At 45.9% G+C, this 18,997-nt stretch overlaps 10 protein-coding genes across 10 annotated transcripts; 5 read left to right on the top strand and 5 right to left on the bottom strand. All coding sequences in view use genetic code 12, as the record gives it.

Moving 5' to 3' along the window:
• Window positions 1-191: 191 nt before the first annotated feature.
• On the top strand, window positions 192-2,579 carry PSN45_003769 (uncharacterized protein; the record flags this gene model as incomplete). Its single annotated transcript, XM_006686382.1, has 1 exon — window positions 192-2,579. The coding sequence occupies one exon, from the start codon at window positions 192-194 to the stop codon at window positions 2,577-2,579; it is 2,388 nt and encodes a 795-aa protein (XP_006686445.1).
• Window positions 2,580-2,603: 24 nt separating this feature from the next.
• Window positions 2,604-3,629, bottom strand: PSN45_003768 (uncharacterized protein; the record flags this gene model as incomplete). The annotated part of the gene is made up of 1 exon (XM_006686383.2): window positions 2,604-3,629. One exon carries the CDS (start codon window positions 3,627-3,629, stop codon window positions 2,604-2,606), a length of 1,026 nt encoding a protein of 341 aa, XP_006686446.1.
• Window positions 3,630-3,684: 55 nt separating this feature from the next.
• PUS4 (pseudouridine synthase pus4) lies at window positions 3,685-4,812 on the bottom strand (the record flags this gene model as incomplete). The annotated part of the gene is made up of 1 exon (XM_006686384.2): window positions 3,685-4,812. One exon carries the CDS (start codon window positions 4,810-4,812, stop codon window positions 3,685-3,687), a length of 1,128 nt encoding a protein of 375 aa, XP_006686447.2.
• Window positions 4,813-4,864: 52 nt separating this feature from the next.
• On the bottom strand, window positions 4,865-5,545 carry ERF4 (ras modification protein erf4; the record flags this gene model as incomplete). Its single annotated transcript, XM_006686385.1, has 1 exon — window positions 4,865-5,545. One exon carries the CDS (start codon window positions 5,543-5,545, stop codon window positions 4,865-4,867), a length of 681 nt encoding a protein of 226 aa, XP_006686448.1.
• A 465-nt stretch (window positions 5,546-6,010) lies between these two features.
• PSN45_003765 (uncharacterized protein) lies at window positions 6,011-8,155 on the top strand (the record flags this gene model as incomplete). The annotated part of the gene is made up of 1 exon (XM_066158154.1): window positions 6,011-8,155. The coding sequence occupies one exon, from the start codon at window positions 6,011-6,013 to the stop codon at window positions 8,153-8,155; it is 2,145 nt and encodes a 714-aa protein (XP_066014251.1).
• Window positions 8,156-8,364: 209 nt separating this feature from the next.
• Window positions 8,365-9,186, bottom strand: CYC3 (holocytochrome c synthase; the record flags this gene model as incomplete). Its single annotated transcript, XM_006686625.1, has 1 exon — window positions 8,365-9,186. One exon carries the CDS (start codon window positions 9,184-9,186, stop codon window positions 8,365-8,367), a length of 822 nt encoding a protein of 273 aa, XP_006686688.1.
• Window positions 9,187-10,462: 1,276 nt separating this feature from the next.
• Window positions 10,463-11,353, bottom strand: OTU2 (OTU protein; the record flags this gene model as incomplete). The annotated part of the gene is made up of 1 exon (XM_006686388.2): window positions 10,463-11,353. The coding sequence occupies one exon, from the start codon at window positions 11,351-11,353 to the stop codon at window positions 10,463-10,465; it is 891 nt and encodes a 296-aa protein (XP_006686451.1).
• A 1,179-nt stretch (window positions 11,354-12,532) lies between these two features.
• PSN45_003762 (uncharacterized protein) lies at window positions 12,533-13,777 on the top strand (the record flags this gene model as incomplete). The annotated part of the gene is made up of 1 exon (XM_006686626.2): window positions 12,533-13,777. The coding sequence occupies one exon, from the start codon at window positions 12,533-12,535 to the stop codon at window positions 13,775-13,777; it is 1,245 nt and encodes a 414-aa protein (XP_006686689.1).
• A 684-nt stretch (window positions 13,778-14,461) lies between these two features.
• Window positions 14,462-15,967, top strand: PSN45_003761 (uncharacterized protein; the record flags this gene model as incomplete). Its single annotated transcript, XM_066158153.1, has 1 exon — window positions 14,462-15,967. The coding sequence occupies one exon, from the start codon at window positions 14,462-14,464 to the stop codon at window positions 15,965-15,967; it is 1,506 nt and encodes a 501-aa protein (XP_066014250.1).
• A 1,504-nt stretch (window positions 15,968-17,471) lies between these two features.
• GDS1 (NuA4 histone acetyltransferase complex modulator) lies at window positions 17,472-18,995 on the top strand (the record flags this gene model as incomplete). Its single annotated transcript, XM_006686389.2, has 1 exon — window positions 17,472-18,995. The coding sequence occupies one exon, from the start codon at window positions 17,472-17,474 to the stop codon at window positions 18,993-18,995; it is 1,524 nt and encodes a 507-aa protein (XP_006686452.1).
• Window positions 18,996-18,997: the final 2 nt, after the last annotated feature.

Raw genomic sequence — 18,997 nt, 5'->3', positions numbered from 1 at the left:
TGGGTTTCAACATCTCAGATCCACAACCCTTTTATTTTTACCGGTTAAAGGTATTAATCCTTCTCGTTTCAGGTTCAATCTTATCATCTAAAGCGCCTTTTCGATAAGCCGCCAGGAAATTTTCTCTGCTCAATTTCTCCTGTTCCCTTGCAAATTAGGATTTTTACCCCTGCTTCAAAGCCATCGTCGTGATGAAGTTTGGTAAGAGCCTTATCGAGTTGACGATTCCCGAATGGAAGTCATATAACCTCGATTACAACGACTTGAAGAGTCAGATCCGTTTGGTGTCTGAATCCCAGGTGAGTCTCGCGTCCCTCAACCGCAAGTTTCTCCTGAACTTTGAGGTTATCAACATGTTTGTAAAGACCAAACACGCAGACATCTCCCGCAAGCTCGAGCACTACGACAACAGTTTCGATGCCCTTTTGGAAAATGATGATGGCGCCAATGTTAAGTTAATAAAGATGGATATGTTGGTTCTGAGTCTCATCGACTTGTCAATCACCCTCAAGAAACTCTCCAAGTTCATTTTAATCCAGAAAATAGCCGTGAAGAAGATCTTCAAGAAGCTTCTGAAGAAGCACCCGGACCCGTACGTGAGCTCCAAGATCATCTTCAACTTGAAGTTGGTACTCAACCGCGATCGTCAATCGTTTGTGAACATCAGCTTGGTGGACCTCACGCTCAGACTCACCAATATGATCAACTTGATCAAATTCGAGATGAATAAGCTCCGCCACAAAGACCAGGAACTCGAGCAGGACCCGATGTTCTCGGAGGGCGACGGGAAGTTGACCAACTTGAAATTTGACTTCAACGTACTTTTGAAGAAGAACTTTCTGTTGACCTTCATTCTCCCCGACGATTCCAGCAACTTCAATGAGGTTTTGTTGAACATGAACATCTACTTGAGTTTCCAGCGGCTTTCGGAAAAGGAGTCGACCAACTCGATTATTTTTTTACAAAACGACGAGAACTTGTCCAGTCAACCGTCATATGTGCTCTCGGAGTTGGGAGAGACCTACTCGTTGATAATCAGTCATATTGGCGGGTTGCGCAAATTCAGCTATTGCTACCTTCCCAACAACATCATTGATCTGATGTTCAAGTATCTCCACAACTCTAATAACGAGGAATGTGAAGAGGAACTTAAAGAGTACTTCCGCACCCACACCGTCAACTCGTTGACCAAGTTGACAATCGATTCGTTACTCAACAAGAACTTGAAACCCAAGGTGAAGGTATACACAAAGACCTTGCGGTACTACATCGACAAATATTCGCTGGTGCAGCCTGATAATCTGGGATTATTGAGTGAGCCGCTTCAGGACGACTACTTGTTGAACTTACGGTATGACATCTGTACCACCAATGCCGTGGGGCAGATCAACACCACGGACTTCAACGTAGACGATCCAGACCTCGACAAATTCCCCTTCAACTTACTCGAGCTTAACTCCAACGACTCCAACTTGTTGCGGTTTGAAAAGACCCTATTGACAGAAATAAAGGATGACAACCAGTTGGTGAACAAGTTCTCCATAGGCCATTTGGGTAAACTTCCTGACCCCATCCAGAAGTTGATCAAGAACAACAATTCCATCAACCTTTTCCGCAACTTCAACCTCTACCAGTATACGCTTTCGTCGTACTACAACGTGGTGCCTCAGGATATCAACAACCACTTCTCCAAGTTGCTCAACATGAATTTGTTCAAAAGCTTTGAGAACATTGAGAACTTCAACAACGACTTGAGCTTTGACTCATACATTTTAAAGGATAACACCGACAAAATGTTGAAGAACCAATTGTCGTTGAACGACCTCGAGCACCAAGCTAAGTTGCTGAAGCAGAAACAGTCAAAGGCATCAAAGGCTTCGTCCCAGTATAGCCTGCGCCCCAACCTCAAGAAGAACAGTTCCCTCCAGTCGATGTCTTCTTCCTTCAACTTGTCTGTGTTCACCAATGATAAAAGCAGGCCCAACGAGTTCGATGACTTGATAGAGGATGAAGACAATGATAGCCTCCGGATTTTCTGGAACGAAGAACCAGAAGCACGGTTCAAAAGATCCAATTCCAATTCCAACCTCAGTAATTTTGTGTTGAACCTAATTCACTTGAAGTCTCGAATGAACCGGGTCGGTGAAACCACCTCACTTCGAGGCTCTAATGACTACATAAACGACTACCAGTCGGTATCGGTCAACTCCAACTCAAACCAGAGCGTCGACTATTATACCACTTTGAACCATTATTACTATGAGCACGACAAGATCTTGTCATTTTTCTACTTGACATTGAGCTTTTCGTCCATTTTCATTGCCAGTGTCGAGTTCGGGTTGACCTTCAGCATCTTGAAACTCCAACAAACCAATCAGTTCCAGGTGAACGATAACATGTGGTTTTTCGGCATCCTTTCCATTGGCATCATCATCTCGTTCATCTGCTCCATGCTTGCATTCAACCTTATTTTCAAACGATTCTCTGCCCCGTCCTGTTTACACTACGGGGTCATTGTGATCAGTTTTGCATTGATCCTTTTGTGTATTATACTATGTGCATTGCTCTTCTTTTTATAACTGGTTATAGACATTAAATTTACATTAGATTCTAAAGCTCACTCTTTCACCAGGAGATTTGTGGTTAGTAGAGTTATGCTTGAAGCCTGCTTCACTTCCACACCCGAACGAGTCAAATACTTGTTCTTCACCGTCATCCACCGTGTAATCGGTTTCGGGTACACTGCACTCAAACTCAAATCCACCAAAATCTTGCATCTGTAGAGGTCTTGTTTTATCTTCTGGAGTCAACATGAAAAACTCAACCTGGTCCTTTTTGGCTACCTTGGCATCAGGAGAAATGACTATAGTGTCAGCTTTGGGGCCCCATCCTCCTCCACCAGCTATGACTTGAAATCGGTTTTCCATCGGTTCACCGTTAGTCGTTTGGGTTAATTTCACATACACTTCTGTTTCTTTGGATTTCAAACTCATCAACTTCAGATTGGTTTCCAAAAACTTGGCAGCAGACTTGTTATTGATGCTCTTGATCAAGTTACCGATACAGTTTGTCACGTACATGGGCTCATCAAATAGTGGTGTCCATCTGTCCTGGATGTCGATAAGCGATGGCCGTATCACCTCATCGGGAAGATTTATTGATATCAGCTTGAGAAGCTTATCATGAAAAGGAGACCCACGGGGGTCTAAGTGGAACAAGGTTATCAAATTGCCGGTGCTGAACAACGAGTTGGCCAAGGGAAGGTGTATGGAGTTTTTGGAGAAGTTCAATTGCAAGTTGGAATCGGTTTTCTTCCAGTTTTTTGTCATGGCTTCCTGGTAAAGCACTCCTGATATGTCCAAATGGGAATCCAACCAGAGGGCACTTACACCATTTCTTGAGCCTTTAATGGTGTCAATTCCAGCAACTATCACTTGAACTTTCGAATCATAGAGCTCGATGGCCTGCTGAGTAACAGCCGGTAAATTGGACGGGGTGGATAGAAGAATCACCGACTTGGGGGCAAACTGTGGATGGGGTATGAGACTCGTGGTGGGGTGTACCACTGTTTTCCAGAAGGAATCACAAAGCCGGGACGATGATCTGAAGTGTCTTATATGTGTATACATTAACAGTCGACTGAAAAATTCAATGCTCAGAAACGAGCACTAAATACCTACTTATCTATTCCACCTCTGTTATGGGCCTTTTACGCTGCGATTCCTCGGTATCTGGATCGAGGGCAATGGATTCTGCTGCGACAGCTGCGTCCATCAACTCACTGACGTTGACCTTGTCGCCTTCTTCAAGAACTCTCTTTAACACCGGTGCCCACACTGACTCCGGTTGGTGGAAATCTTCGAATTTGAAGGTATTCTTGCCGAGTTTCCACTCACTTTGTTCGACCCTGATCAACTCCACCATGTAAGCAGAGCTTTCCATGGCCCTACCAATGTCGCTGATGAGACTTCTTATATAGGTGCCAGAACTGACATCGCACGTCAAGTGTACCATGGGAAGTCGGTCTTGGGGTTCCTTGGTGAGACGTGGTGGACCCACTGTCTTGGGGAGGCCTTCATCTTCACACTTCTGGAGATACTGAGATGAAAAGTACAAGGGAGAATCGTTCAAAGTTGGGTTGTTGAACAAGGCATTTTCTTTGGGTTCACCATTATCATCCAACTGGCTTTTGATGGGTTCAAATCCATGTTCACGCAGGAGAAGGTGGTCTGGGTGGATGAAGATGTTGGGGACTTTGACGTCTCTGGTTTTTATGGGGAACGGAAGTGGTTTCCCTTCTCTGGCGTAGTCATAGAGTGGTTTTCCATTCATTTTCAAAGCAGAAAAAATAGGGGGAGTCTGCTTAATATCTCCAATGAATCTTTGCACCGACTGTTTAACGGTATCAGCAGTGATGTGGTCAACCTGATTTCGGGTCAAGATCTCGCCCTCTGAGTCGCCAGTGGTGGTGGAAATCCCCAAGAGGGCTTTGGTCTCATATACCTTGTTACATTCACCCAAGTAGTGCTGCAAGCGCTTGGTACCGCTACCAAGGCCAACCACAAGCACCCCACTGGCGAGCGGGTCCAAGGTTCCACCGTGACCGATTTTGATTTTGATTTTGCTGACTTTCTTGTTGATTCTCTCTTTGGACCAGCTCTTATCGGTGCTGAGGTTTTTGATGGCGTTATCCTTCATTTCATTCAAATCGTCCTGAAAAATCGCCGAATTGGTGAAGATGTGCTGGAGATCCAGAATACACCTGGAACTCAGAATTCCCGATGGCTTGTCTATCGCAAATATTCCATGCATTCTGATGGGCTTTATCTTCATCAACTTTTCAGATGAGATGCGCACCGAAATTCTACCCAAGTGGATTGGCAACTCTGATGTCAAGTGACAGATATCCATTAAGACGCGGTTGGATCACATGGAACGTGTCGTGGGTTTCGTTTACGTGGTCGATATAGGCATGTAGTTTCTGGAGGTGCCGTTTGGTGTGGAGCCGTCCATTGAATACTTTGGAGTAGAGGGTGGCCGTGAGAATGTCAACCACCGATTCAATGGCATTGGCGTACCCGTACGGGTCGAAGGCGGCGTAGAGGTGTGTGTTGATGGTGGAGACTATGTCAACGAGCTCGGCCGGTGCCACAAGGTTCGAGAGCACTGTGAGGGAAGTTGCGCCAAATGCTGATCCGTTTGCGGAGCCTGCGACTTCAAAGTGTGTTTCTTCGTGTTTGATGATGGCAGCGGGCTCCTTGCCGAGTTCCAAAGTGGAAAACTGGGGCACAAGATCCGGGTTGTCGACAGTGTCGAAGGTCCTGGGGATTCGAACGATTCGTGTGTGTTTGTACATGGTGGAGCCAAGGGCCGCGTAGATATTTGGGAAATTGGTCACGACGATGGCCTGGTGTTTGGGGTTGACGGATTGCAGGACGGGCACATAGTCGTTGACGAGATACTCGTGGTAGTTGAAGAACTGGAGCGGCTGGGGCTCTGACTGGAGGTGTGGTTGAATTTCTGGTGGCTGGTGTGGGACCGACATGGATGTTTTGGAGCGCAGTCGTGCGCGCACGGGGGTATAAAAGAGTGCATTGGCGGTGAGAAGAGATTTTTCACACTCGTGGATGAAGTAGAAGATGCTTTATACACCAGTTTTTGGTACCGGATACTTGTCTAAAGAGCTTACTATGATGATAATGAGTCCTAGAGACTCTATTTCTATAACCCAGCTCAGTTGATTATCTGTTTCATGAGAAGAAAAGCTATCTGACTAAGTTCTTTGGGTAAGTAGCCGGTTCCAGAAAGTGGATAAACAAGCCCTCGTGCCAGTACACGAGCGCCCTGCGAACCCTATGGATTTATACTCCCTTTATGTTTTTGTACCCATTAATTTGTGCTCCCTGGGTGTTTTGTACCCGTGAATGTTCTATTTGTACCATCATTCGCTACATCAACCTCTACCTTCCTCTCCATCTCTAAATTCGCACTAAAAATTTTTCAGTAACTCATGTTGCCAGGATCACGAGTAGGAGCTAATATCCTCAGAGCCTCGTCCCTTATGGCCTCACGCCACCCGTGGATGGCAGTGGCCACCCGGCTTCAGAGCACAGTGAACGCCGGTGCCGCTGGGAACCCGGCCCCTACACCCATTTCTCCAGACCCATCGGCAAACCTGCCACAAACTGGCAGAAAGAGACCTCCAACCCACCGTAAGCTCTTTGAGATCCGAAACCAGGTCCAGAGAACCCTTGACGGAAACAGCAGCCAGCAGGAGTCCGTGGAGATATTCGAGGAGGCCATCTCGTACTTGAGAGAGGTTCAGGTGGCAGATGTGATTCCATCATTTGACATCTATATCAGTTTCCAGAAATTGGGAGTCACATTGCTCCGGAACTTGATTGAAGGCAAGGCCTCGAGTGAAGAGGTTGACAACGTGTTACAGGTCTTGATCGAGCACCGGGTGGTGCATGCGATTCACTTTTGCCAGGTGATGAAGTACAATTTGGAGCTTGCGGACTACACCCGCAACTTGAGATGCTGGGTGCTGTACCTTGAAACCAAGAACTCGTTCGGCAGTGACCTGGCGCTCATCGACAAGCCGTTCCAGAACGTGCGGTACGATTTCCCCAGCTTCAGCTACTCGTTGGTTCGGGATTTAACGTACTATTCCTATTTCTTGGGGTCGAAAACAGATTACAAATTCAGCTTTGAAGATGTTAAAAATGTGTTACAGGCTGATAACTTGGCGCCCGCATGGAGGGTCCATGATAACCTTGAGAAGTTCCTTGGCCCCAGTAGCCAATTGGATGACTTCAAGACCCTGGTGGGCCGGTTGTACTACCAGTCGGTATCGAGTGATCCTAACAGCAGCGAGTCGTTGAAGAGAATGGATGCCTACGCTGCCAAGCGTGATGGAAGAGGCTTGGTACAGTTTTATGACCTGTTGAAGGGGCAGAACTTGGACTACAAGACGGTGCACAAGTTGATGATTAGTTTCTATGAGGTGGGCCGGTTTGATATGGTGTACGAAATGTTCAATGGGCTCATCAAGAAAGACTTGAAGTTGACCAAGCCCGTGTGGGATGTGATGATCAAGTCGATGGGCCATGCCGACAACACACGGGGGTTGACCCAGGAGCTGAAGGATGAGTTGGCTGTGAATGTTGAGAAGCTCATCAACACCATGGTGGAACAAGGGTTTGACGTCGATGCAAGGGTGTTGGCAAGCATTGTTGCATCGTTTTCCAACTTGAACCGGTTTGACAAGGTGGACGAGTACTTGGAGACCTATAGCTCGGTTCCGGTGATCCACGTCACCAAGAGCAGCTACTTGATGGGGCTTATTTTGAACGATCGAGTAGAAGAAGCCGAGAAAAAGTTGAAGCAGTTCATGGGAGAAGACTCTACATACGCACCTTCAGCCAGCTCCATGAATGCCTTGTTGGATCATTATTCGAAACAGAACAACTTGGATGCCGTAAATGGAATCATCAAGTTCATGGGAGATCATGACATTGCCGAAAATGTTGTTTCGTTGACGATTGTGGCCGACTTGTACTTTAGGGTTACTCGTAAACGGGGGCTTGTACCCAACGTGGAAGAGATGTTTTCGCTTTTTAAGAAGACCAACACCAACATAAACATGCATACATATGCGGTTATTATGGACGGGTTGATCAAGAATTACAACCTCCAAGCAGCGAGGGACATTTTCGAGTGGCTCAAGAAGGGAAACCATCTCAAGAAGCAGAATTCTGTCAACATCATGACTATTATGATCAAGGGAGAGTTGGACTTTGGTGATGTGGACAGAGCCGAATCGTTGTTCGACGAGTACTTGAAGGGATTCGCTAACGATACCCAAGCGTGGAACATGATGATTGTGTCAATCTTGGACAAGAACGAGAAAGCTGGCTGGAACTACTACCTCAGACTCCAGAAACAGAAGGTGAACAATGTTAGGCCCAACTTCTATACATTCTACTTTTTATTCAGACACTTTGTGAGGAAGAATAACCGGGCAATCATCGAGCAGTTGATTGCAGACCTCGATAGGGCTGAGTTGACAAGCTTGGGAAAAGATCTTCCACGGATATTGCGGGAGCTTTCTACGGACTATGTGATCCCCACGGGCTTGAAACAGAGGCTCTGATATCTTGTAAATAATAGCAGAGGACAGAGAGAGTCCAAAGTATAAAAGTAGAGTATACAAAAATAGAGTATACAAAAGTACAATACACAAAAGTAAAATACACAAAAGTAAAATAGGTTAAAGTAGAGTATAAACCCAATTTAGAATCCGCTTCACACTTTACTACTCAGTCTCTAGTCTCCATAAATAACATATATACACATTTCTAACTACTTGCTAAAGTCTCCCATGGCCTGCTTCCACAAAGGCAGAGCCAACCTCACAAATCGATCGTACGCATCCACAGGCGAGTCCAACGCTGGACGTGTATCCAACACAAACGAGGGCATCCCCGTTTCCTCATCGTCAGGAGCCGAATAATAGTCAATCACGTATCTGACCTTCCGCCAGTCATTTGGAGGAGACTCTCCCGTGGCCCGTAGCACTGTCCAGTCATGCCGGTCGAACGGTGGGTTCGAGTTGAACGTGTTGGGAAAAAACTTACTCAACCACAAGTATGTGGAAGCTCTGGGTGACAAATCATGAGGTCTACCTGTAAACTTGAGAAGTCGAGGTTCAATTTTAGTCTGCTTGGTGTGGATATCCTCCCACTCCAAGATTTGCTGCCATGCACCTTCGTTCAAGAAGTTGTGGATTTCCACCATCGACTCCACTGCCGTTTCGTCGATTCCCTGTCCTTTACCTTTTCTTAACATTGCGTTAAGCATTTGCTGAGGAGAAGGATACTCCCATAAACCTTCGGAAGCAGTTTCTCCCCTGGGAATAGAGGAAATTGTTCTCTCTGTAGAGAGATGTATTTTCTGACCAGGGGCCATGTCTGTGGAGATGTCTATTGGCATATTGTTCATAGGATTCAAAATGGAGGACGATAATTCGTCAGCAGAGGAAGTTGAATCTTTGGGCCTCACAGGGCATGTTTGACCGGCGGAAAAGGCGGAGTGGTCAATAGGACATTTCGCGAGGCCTGAGGAGGTATTACCAGCAGGAGAAGTGGCGGGAGATGGGTATTTATCAGCCCAAAACAAACCCATGATGTGTAATTGCGATGAGATTTTTGTGTCGTGCGGACGATTGAATGTCGGAGAGGTGATGTCGCAAGTGCTTGGAAATTCGTAAGACGGTGGAATATGCGTGTCCAAGACGAAACATTTAAAGCACATGGATGTCTCGTGATCACCTATCTGCTCTGTCCTAGTACCGCGCAAGAATAATGCCGTACCGAACATGCAGGCGCTAAATTGCGTCCAAAAAGCCCGACAACGCCAATAACTGTGTACCATCCGGCATCATCACGTCATTCCGTATGTAGCAGCATCTGGGCAACTAATTGATCACTAGAGGGGGTGCCTGCCTCACTGGTAGATATTCATGAGTCCTTTCGCAGGAGGCGGAATTCAAGTGTTTTCCAACCAAAACCGGTTCGGCTTTGAGAGGTGCTATTTTACTTTTTCTTACACCGCCGACGCAGTCCACCCACAAAAGGGGCTGCGCTACTACCAGGGAGGTAACCACCCTCCACCAAGTGATCCTGGACCGGGACTTGCAAATAACTCTAGGGTCAACACACTAAGCCATTATCTCTGACCCTTGTTGATTTCCTTAAAGGCCCACCCCTGGAACTGGGGTGATTGAAGTAGCCCGGCTAAATACAATAGGTGAAATGAAGAGAACATGTGAGTAAAACCAGGATGCAATATCAGGTTACAAATCGGGAAATAATAGGGGCCATGCAAATTACGTATTTTTGGATAATATTTTACTACTTGAGGAAAAATATCAAGTTCCTACCCAAACCTCCCATACTTGAAGCCCTTCGGCCACAAACGCAATATTGGGGCAGATGAATGTCGATATCAAATCTTAAGTTGACAATGAAATGAAAGCGTCTTATCCCTCCAGGCAGCAACCTTCATGAATTTCGTCCACTTCGCACGCACCAACCGCTGTGCAGATGTGCCGATGAGTGGAGCCACCACTGCGGAAGGGCGAGCATTTACACCCAGAGTAAATATGATGTAGATACAGGTTTAAAGGTAGAGGCGTAAGATCACTCCTTCTTCGATGGGGACCTCAGGCGAGCCCGTAACGAAGGCTGGCGAAAAAATATTGGAAGGAGTCCGCCTAAACATGTAATTTGAACATGCTCATAACGACTCTTTATCTCTCCTAAACCATGCATAAAAAATCCGATTTCCCCCTTCACCCTCTATTATCGGGCCCGCCTACGAACAAGGAATTACCTGCCTAGCAGCAAACATTGTATTTACGCACACCACCGCGTTGTGGTGGCATGTATCTATGTAATTGTTAATCCTGGTGGAGTGAATTGTAGTGTTCACCCAATCCATAGTTATGCTTGTAGAATGCCAAATAGAGGCGAGGTTGGTCTGAAAACTGTTCCCCAAACACCAAATTATCACCTTCAGCCACAAACACCTCAATGGTACATTCATATATTTCGGAAAACGCCATGATCTCTATATCTGATCCCCACATCGTGGTACTTTCGAGTTGTGTACAATAGTCGCTTAACGACATAATTTCGTCCTTATTGAACAAAAAAGGTTCAAACAGGACTGGATGTAGCCGGATGTAGGACGCAGCCTCTTGCCTTAGCTCTTCGATTGTTTTGTGTAGCTTGAGACATACAGTTAATTGGTGTTGAATGGACCTGAACAAACAGTTACCATCGGGGAGCACCTCATTGACGCTAAGGTTTCTTTGCAGTAACTTGAAATTCATTTTTTCCATTTCGGCATGTCTAAAATCTGTAGAGTGTTGCGACTCCTGGAGAGCCTGGTTTCTTATCTCCTCGATTTGGGCATCCCGCTTTGCCAACCTCTCCTTTTGCCTATTCCTGCGTTTAGGTTTGGTAGCCTCTGATACCACAGGTGTATATTCCAGTTCCAGTTCTATTGTAACCAAACTCAATTGATGTGCTAGGGTATCCGACGACATCGGACTTTCATCTGTATGGTCCGGATGAAGGGCGTTCCATTGGTGGAGTTGTTGCTGGTGAGATGAGTTTAGTTGGCTGTTGAGAGAGTTGATCTGCAGCTGGAGTTCTTTTTTATTTTTCTTGGTCATCTGCTTTTTGATCCCCGTGATCTGTGCAGTGAGCTGTTTCTTCTGTGTCTTGTGCTGCCGAACAAGCTCATCGTAGGAGATTTCGGCCAAGTCATAGTCTATTGTTGTCATTTCAAGGGTAGTAGATAATGAAGACGAAGGCCATCCCAAAAAATAATAAAAAAACGCCGACGCGCACAAGATAGCGTCGTGGCGGTACTAATGAGTTTACCAGTAATTAGTAGCCGGTGCGACTTTTTCCCCCGATTACAGAGGGGGGTGCGACAGCGACAGGAGTGAAGGAGGCTTTCCCGAAAGGACAACGAGTAATGTATTTGCTCATTTCGTCCACTGAGGCACCAATTTTTTCGACGCTTGCCGCTCTGATAGGGGAGGACAACACTGCAACCGCTGGCTTAACCAATTAAAGAAATATGTAATTAATCATACCAGATATTAGTTTTCAATTCAGTCATCACTCAGTGATTTTAACTGATTATGGATGAGCAAGCATAAGTTTGTCATAGTTGAATGGCCAAAACTTTTATAACAATCCTACCTTTTAAGAGAATATCTCCAGTTGGAGTAAATCCTGGTTCCCATTATATTAAGTTCATTCGGATTTTGTGTCATCAAAACCCGGAAATTGTCCAAAACTGTGTAAAATACACTAGCTGTCCCGTGGCTTGCATGGAACAATACTTCACCGGTCTCTCGTAACCAATATTTTTTTTTCCTGACAATCAAAAAACCTTTGCAATTGGGAAGATACCAACTGCATGGCAATTAATGGGGTTTTTTTCTCCCATTTCTATATATAAACCGATCCAATCCCCTTCCCAGATTTTTTGTTCGACTGGGTGACTTTGTCTTGTCTATTAAATTTTGGAAGCTTTCCACTGACGACGTATATTGTCATAATATATCATTGTATATCTCCATTCACTTAACCACATAATCCATTTTGTATTTGTCTTTTTTGAAAGTTCTTGATGTTAAACTAACTCCCACACTATATTTCACTACATTACACTCAAATAACAGTCCCGTTGGTTTACGAAGTATATTCATTACTCCTTTAAGATCCCCCAAACGATCTATCATTGACACTTTTTTGCATCCCCTCCATATCCAGACGCTCAAGACGAGAACTTGTTCCGTATCACCCTAAAAAAGTTTTTTCTGAATCCATTTGAACCCACTTATTCACTCATACTTCATTTCTTTCATTAAATTATCCGACTGATTGATTCATTCATTCGTTAATACCTTTCATACCATCATTTTACATTCATTAGCATTTACCACATCATGAACAACTCACCCGATTTTTTTCACCAGATTCGGTTGAGCAACAGCTCTTTCAAAGCTGCCAACTTCAACTTACAGTTGTTGGAGTTCAAAAGCCACAGCAACGTCATCAAGGAATATCGTATCGACATGTTCAATCACTTGCTTCTGTTGGAGTCGCTGACGTTACCTAACTTATCATTGATCCAACAGCAACCCGAAATAAACCTCAAGATGAGGCCCTTATTATTGGACTTTTTATTGGACGTCATCAACAAGTTGGGATTGTCCAAGTCGACGTTTCCTTGTACGGTCAACTTGATTGACCGGTACTGCTCCACTCGGATTGTCAAGAAACAACATTATCAATTGTTGGGTTTGACGTGTCTTTGGATCAGTTGCAAAAACTTGGACAGCAAGTACAAGATCCCCAACTTATCAGATTTAAGCAAAATGTGCTGCAATTGCTACGACAAAAAGTTGTTTTTGGAAATGGAAAACCATTTGTTAAAGTCGTTGGGATGGGTGGTGCTGGTGCCCACCTTTGACTCCTTTATCGATCTTTACTTAAACTTGGTGACCACCTTCAACAACGTTTCCAACCAAGTGTTGAACGACTTGAAGGTGTTATCGCTCTACATCTGTGAGTTAATCCAGTTTTATCCCAACATCTATTTTAACTACAACACGTCGCTCATGAGCTTGACGAGTTTGGTGATTTCCATCAAGATCTTGAACTTGAACTTCAACTTGAACGAGTTTTTGAAGCTCTTGAACTCGCTCATCGACGTGGACGACCTCAATGATTCCGATAGCGACACCAAGACTACCGATCCCGTCGAACACTTCACGTACTCCAAGTTCTCCAACTTGCTGAAATTGTTGGTGAAGATCTTAAAGTGTCCCCCACCGTCGTTGAAATTGAAATATTTCAATGAGAACTCCAAATTCATAAAGTTGATGGAGAAGTTGATCAACTTCACCAATGTCAGCTTGGAGCCAATGACGCCCAAGTCGACGTCCAAGTTGCCACCTACCCCCAACTCGTCGAACATATCTCCCATTAACGAAGTGTTGGACAACATTAACTTGAAGAACTTCAAGCTGTCCAACCAAATCAACTGCTTGCCCCTGCCAAATAGTCCTCAGTTTGTGAACAACATTCATCCACCGATGGTGCATCCCAACGACCGAAAGCGGGCACTTGGTACCGAAGGAGGCGACTTGAAGAGAAGCAAGAGTGTACCTTTACTTTTTATTGAATAGCATATATGCAATTTACGTCTAGAGAAGAAAAGAGTAGGAGCGATGCGCGGAGAGTGGTCTCCGCGCGCTGAAAACCATCCGAGTGAAAATCACACCGGAAAACGAAATCACACCAGAAAACGAAATCACACCCACACAAGAATGGTAGCTGTTAAACCACCTCAAATACCAGGATGGTAGACGTTACAGTACTGTTGAAATTGGGTATAGTTGAACCTTGGTGGTGCCCAGCCCATTGCATTGAAGCTTCAGTGTTGCACTGAAAGCTTAATTGCCAACACACTTTATCACCAGTTTCACATCCGTAAACCCAATTCCGTAGGACATGTGTTGGCTAACTCAAACCCTAACTGACTCTGCCCAGCCAGTTGGCCCCTCTCTTACCTGCAACTGATTAGTTGCATTTCTTCGATTAATGGAGTTCCATCAGCCGCGTAGGCCTCTGGCCCCTTCCTGGTTACTTTTACGTTTCATATTCAAAGTCTAGATTACCCCCCGGGCCAATTAGACTTTTGAGTGGGATGGGTTGTTCACTGGTCTCGGCAAAGGTACATACACAGATGCCACATCTCGGAACCGCTGTTCCAGTCCAGATAATTGGGGTTTGATCTCGACTTCTAGAGGGTGAAAAAATTCGCTGATTTTCATACCTCATCTCTGAAAATAATTGGAGAAAATATCGCCATGCCACCGATCAAGAGGCAGAAAACCGCAGTTGACACAATTAAAGCGGACTCGCTTTCTCCACACCAGGTGTTCGACCAATATGTGGCGGCCCGGCGGCCGGTGTTGTTCAAAGATTTCCAGGGGTCCAACAAGGCGATATTTGACTATGAGATTTTGGGGGGAGATTTGGTGGAGAAATTGGACTATCGTCACCAATTGTTGGTGGAGCGAAAATACCACGATGGGTTTGGCAACGGGAACCAGCGGGTGAAGATGACGTTGGAAGAGTTGGTTGAGCGGTTTCGGCGAGGGGACGACGACTATTATTTGACTACTCAGTATGAGGAGGACGAGCCCGATGGAGATGAGGAAAATAAGGCGGCTGATGCCGAAGACGACGAAGAAGAGGAGGAAGAAGAGGAGGAAGAGGAAGAGGAAGACGACAACGACCAGTACGACTTGGACCAACAGCTTGACGCTCATGCCCAAGCACACCTCCATCACCTCCAACCTTCAACACCTCAAACACCTCCACTGCCTACTGACTCCGACTCAGAATTCGACTTTGACAACCTTCACGACGACTACCAGGGGTCAGAGTCTGAAGACGAAGCCGAAGCCGAAGCCGAAGCCGGGGACGAGCTTGAGGACCCGTCGGATGCCTCTCGCCTAAAAGACCTCTTCCAACCACCTCTTACAAACCTCTGCAAACAACTTCCACCCTTCCTACTGCTTTTTTCCTCTTTGGTCCCCCAACAAATCAATCTTTGGATGGGCTGCATCAGCCACAAATGCAGCCCACTTACACAGGTGCTTGACCCGGGTAATCTTACACTCGAATCTCTCGGTAAGCTAATCCCCGGTGCAGGCACCCTGTCAGGATTACACCACGACCACTCCGATAACCTCTATGTTCTCGTATCTGGCCGCAAGAGGTTCACTCTCTTCTCGCCGTTCGATGCTCCCCATTTGCATACGGTTGGCAATATATCCAACATCTATGAGAACGGAGTTATTAACTACCATAGAGACGTATATGCCCCCACCTGGACCCACATCTACGATGACGGAAGGATCGACGATGCATACGAGTCAGAAGATTCCCGAAGTCAAAAAGAACTTAAAATTAAGAATGAGGCGCTTGGTGTCGATCCTCCCAACTTCAGCACCATCCCCCCTATACTACTCCACTTGGATGAAGTGCATGATGAGTCAGTTTTAGCCGCTCTTCTGAAACTCATAGATAAGCATTACGAACAACTCCCCCGATTACGCAGATACGAGGTATGGCTTGATCCAGGAGATATGTTATACTTGCCTGCTGGATGGTTTCACGAGGTAAGTTCATTTAGCGCAGGTGTCGATAACCCCCAATCAGAACCCTCCCTGGCAGATGCAAATATCCATCTTGCTTTGAACTATTGGTTTGCGCCACCCAACACCAAAGATTTTGAAAAAGCTTATAAATCCGATTACTGGCAGTCCGAGTTGAAAAAGACAATGGACTGCATTGAGGCCTCCTAATTGGACCGCCCCTTTATCTACGAGACCTGAGACATATACCCTGCAGACTGCGTGTCGCAAATAGGGGTAACGGAATGTCGCACTTCCCTCCGTCCGTTGGCTGGGTCTTAGGCGGTGGCTGCGAAAGAAGTTTTGCAGCCGTCGTGCGGGGCTCACCACTTGTCGTGTCGTGTCCGTGTCCCAGTTACATGGTTTTCTGACCCCGTTTGTATAAAGTCTTTATATACTGGCGTCACCGTTTTGCTTCTAGTTTTCTTGGTGAATCTAGGCTAGCCCCGCACCCTCGTTAACATAATTATTGTCAAGTGTGGGGTGGGATTGTCGATCACCGTCCGCATCAGCATTTGCATTTGACAGTACGGGCTTAGGGTTCGAAGCCTGGCGCCCCACGACCTCCCACGCAGTCACAATAAATCCGGGTTGCTCGATCCGCTGCCAGATCGCACTCACCTAGGAGTGCCGGCGTGCATCCACCGACGCACCCGCTTGCCATTTTCGCCTGCTGCAGAGATAGGGGCTGCCACAAACAAACGTAAACAATGTCCTAACCCACTTGGAAATTTTATTTACAATCCACAAACTCAAAAATCAGGTGTCCGGTAGAGACCGTACTGTCGTCGCACAATGCTGCAGCTGTCCCCCCATCCGCCGTGGTGTTATTCTTATCGCTGCGATAGATCAGTGCGGCAGCCCAACCTTCTATCGCATTAATTTAGTTTATTCCGTATCTTATCGTAAGCCATCGCCAGGATCTGGTCATGTGGAACACAAGTAGACAAGCACAGTTAGGCGTAGCTATTGGTTGCCCAGGGAATAGTGGCACCATCTACTACCATTCCTCCACAAAGCCTACCACCACTTTAGCCCACCTTCTCCAGAGCAAGCATGTTAGGGCTAAGTCCCTTTATAGATTTGCCCTGGGGGGTTTTGTGTAATTTGGGATCTGGGTGAGAAAATTTTTCATCCTGCGAAAACTGATAATTTCAAAAAGTCTCTTCTTCCTCCCCAGAGAAAAGTAACTCCAGTGCCTGTAAGAAAGATCAAGCTTTAAGTGTATGGTTCCTTCCCCAACCGGAGATGCCGTTGCTGGCCCCGGTTCTATTATTTTGTGGTGAGATTCCACAGGCCAAACTCCACTGTTTGTTTTTCAGTGAGAATTAAAGGGTTGTGGAGGTGTGCTTGCTCCATCTGGTTGCAAACACAATTCATACCTGCCTGTGGCCCCCAATACCCACATCTACACCAACCTCATACTAATACCTGTTTCTAGTTTGTTTCGTTCTTTTTTCAAGACTTGACCCCGATTTTTTTATATCTCCCCGTCAGCCGTTTATAAGATTTAATTATCATTATAAACAACAACCCCTGACTTTATTTCATCCATTGGTATTGAATCTCCTATTCTCCCGTACTTTTATGCTGATCAGATCCATCTGCTTCCCCTCCGATTTTGGCTTTGTTTGAATTTATCTGAATTGATTTACCTATCCCCTTTCCCTGAATTATGGCATTAGCTGATAGAAGACCTCTCGATTTCCCGGTTCCTTCCACCCTTGTGTCCCCGGCCTTCAACCCCAACTCGTTGACCTCCAACGACATGGCCATGGACGTTGATGATGACGGGTCGTTGGATTCGGACGATAAGGAACTTAGTCCTGAAGCCCTCAGTCCGGAGGAATTCAGTCCTACTTCCAGAAGTATTTCTCCCGATTCCTTGATGAACCTCGACTCCAAGTCGCAGTCCAATGTGTTGACAGACTCCACCACCAACACTTCGAGAGGCCTGACTCCTCCTCATCATTATGGCAAAGGCTCTGCCGTTGGTACGGGTACCAACGTCACTTCTGGCCTCAAAAAGCCCAAAACCACTCCCAGAGTCCCAATTGCTACCGGAATTTCTACCACAATCCCGGTGACTGGTGACAAGCCCAAGCCCAGCCAAAAGGATGATCCCTCTTTGGAGGATGATGTTTTGTACGCCATTTTCTTGATCCTCTACGAAAAGGATCCCGAGGGTGCTGGTATGACCGTCAAGCAGATCTGCGACATCTTGGTGGAACGGCATCCCGAAATGGCCAACTTGTCCACCAAAACCTCCAACTTGGTGAGTGCCAAATTAAATGCCTACGTCAAGAGAGTGGAAAAGGGAGACTCGAGCTTAAAATATGCCTTATCGAGGGATTGGGCTGATGCTTCTCCCAAGAGAATGGTGTATGTGTACCGAGGTCTTTTGGCTCCTGACTTCCACCTCCACGTTAAAAACATGATGGAGGTGCAAAAACAAGATGCCAAGTCCGGATTGGTCAACAATTCAAATAATTCAACATCCAGTGTGTCCAACACTCCTTTATCAAACAACAACACCTCCAGTGGATTCAACTTCGACTTGAGTGACCAGGAGTTGAGCTCCTTTGAAGCAGGTAAGCAGGCTACCTTAAAGGCTAGAAGGTCAACTATGTTTGATTTGGGAATCAGCAGAAACAGCTTCTTATCAAACTCAATTGATAAGTCCAACTTGTTTGTTCCATACTCTTCTGCCCCTGTTACTGCTTCGTTAAAGGACAAGGTTGCTGGTTCTGAAAAGTTGAACGAAGCTTCGGAAGTTCCTCAACCCCAATCGGGTGATTTCGATGCCACTGAGACTGAGTCTAAGAACGAGTTTGAAGATTTCGAGGTATTCCAAGACGGTCAAGAAGACTTGATGGAAACTCTCAAGAAGAATGGTAAACGGTCAAAGTCGATGTCTTATTTGAACAATAAGAAGCACAAGATTTTGACGGCTGCTGCTGCTGCTCCCAGAGCTCCCAAGACTCCATGTAGCCACAGTCCAAATGCTGCAGCCGCAGCCGCAGCTTTGCACGCGGCTGCAATCAAGGCCATTAACCATGACAGTTCATTAAATTCAAGTGATTTCATCAAGTCTCATTGTAACAAGAAATGGTTGGATGTAATTAGATCCGGCTTCTTGTCACAAGACATCGGCACCCCAGAAGACATCAGCTTGTCAGATTTAGACAAGTATTTTTGAGT

The sequence above is a fragment of the Yamadazyma tenuis genome, chromosome 5, assembly GCF_029203305.1.
Source record: "Yamadazyma tenuis chromosome 5, complete sequence".
NCBI lineage: Eukaryota > Fungi > Ascomycota > Pichiomycetes > Serinales > Debaryomycetaceae > Yamadazyma > Yamadazyma tenuis.
This window is presented reverse-complemented; position numbering and strand designations above follow the sequence as displayed.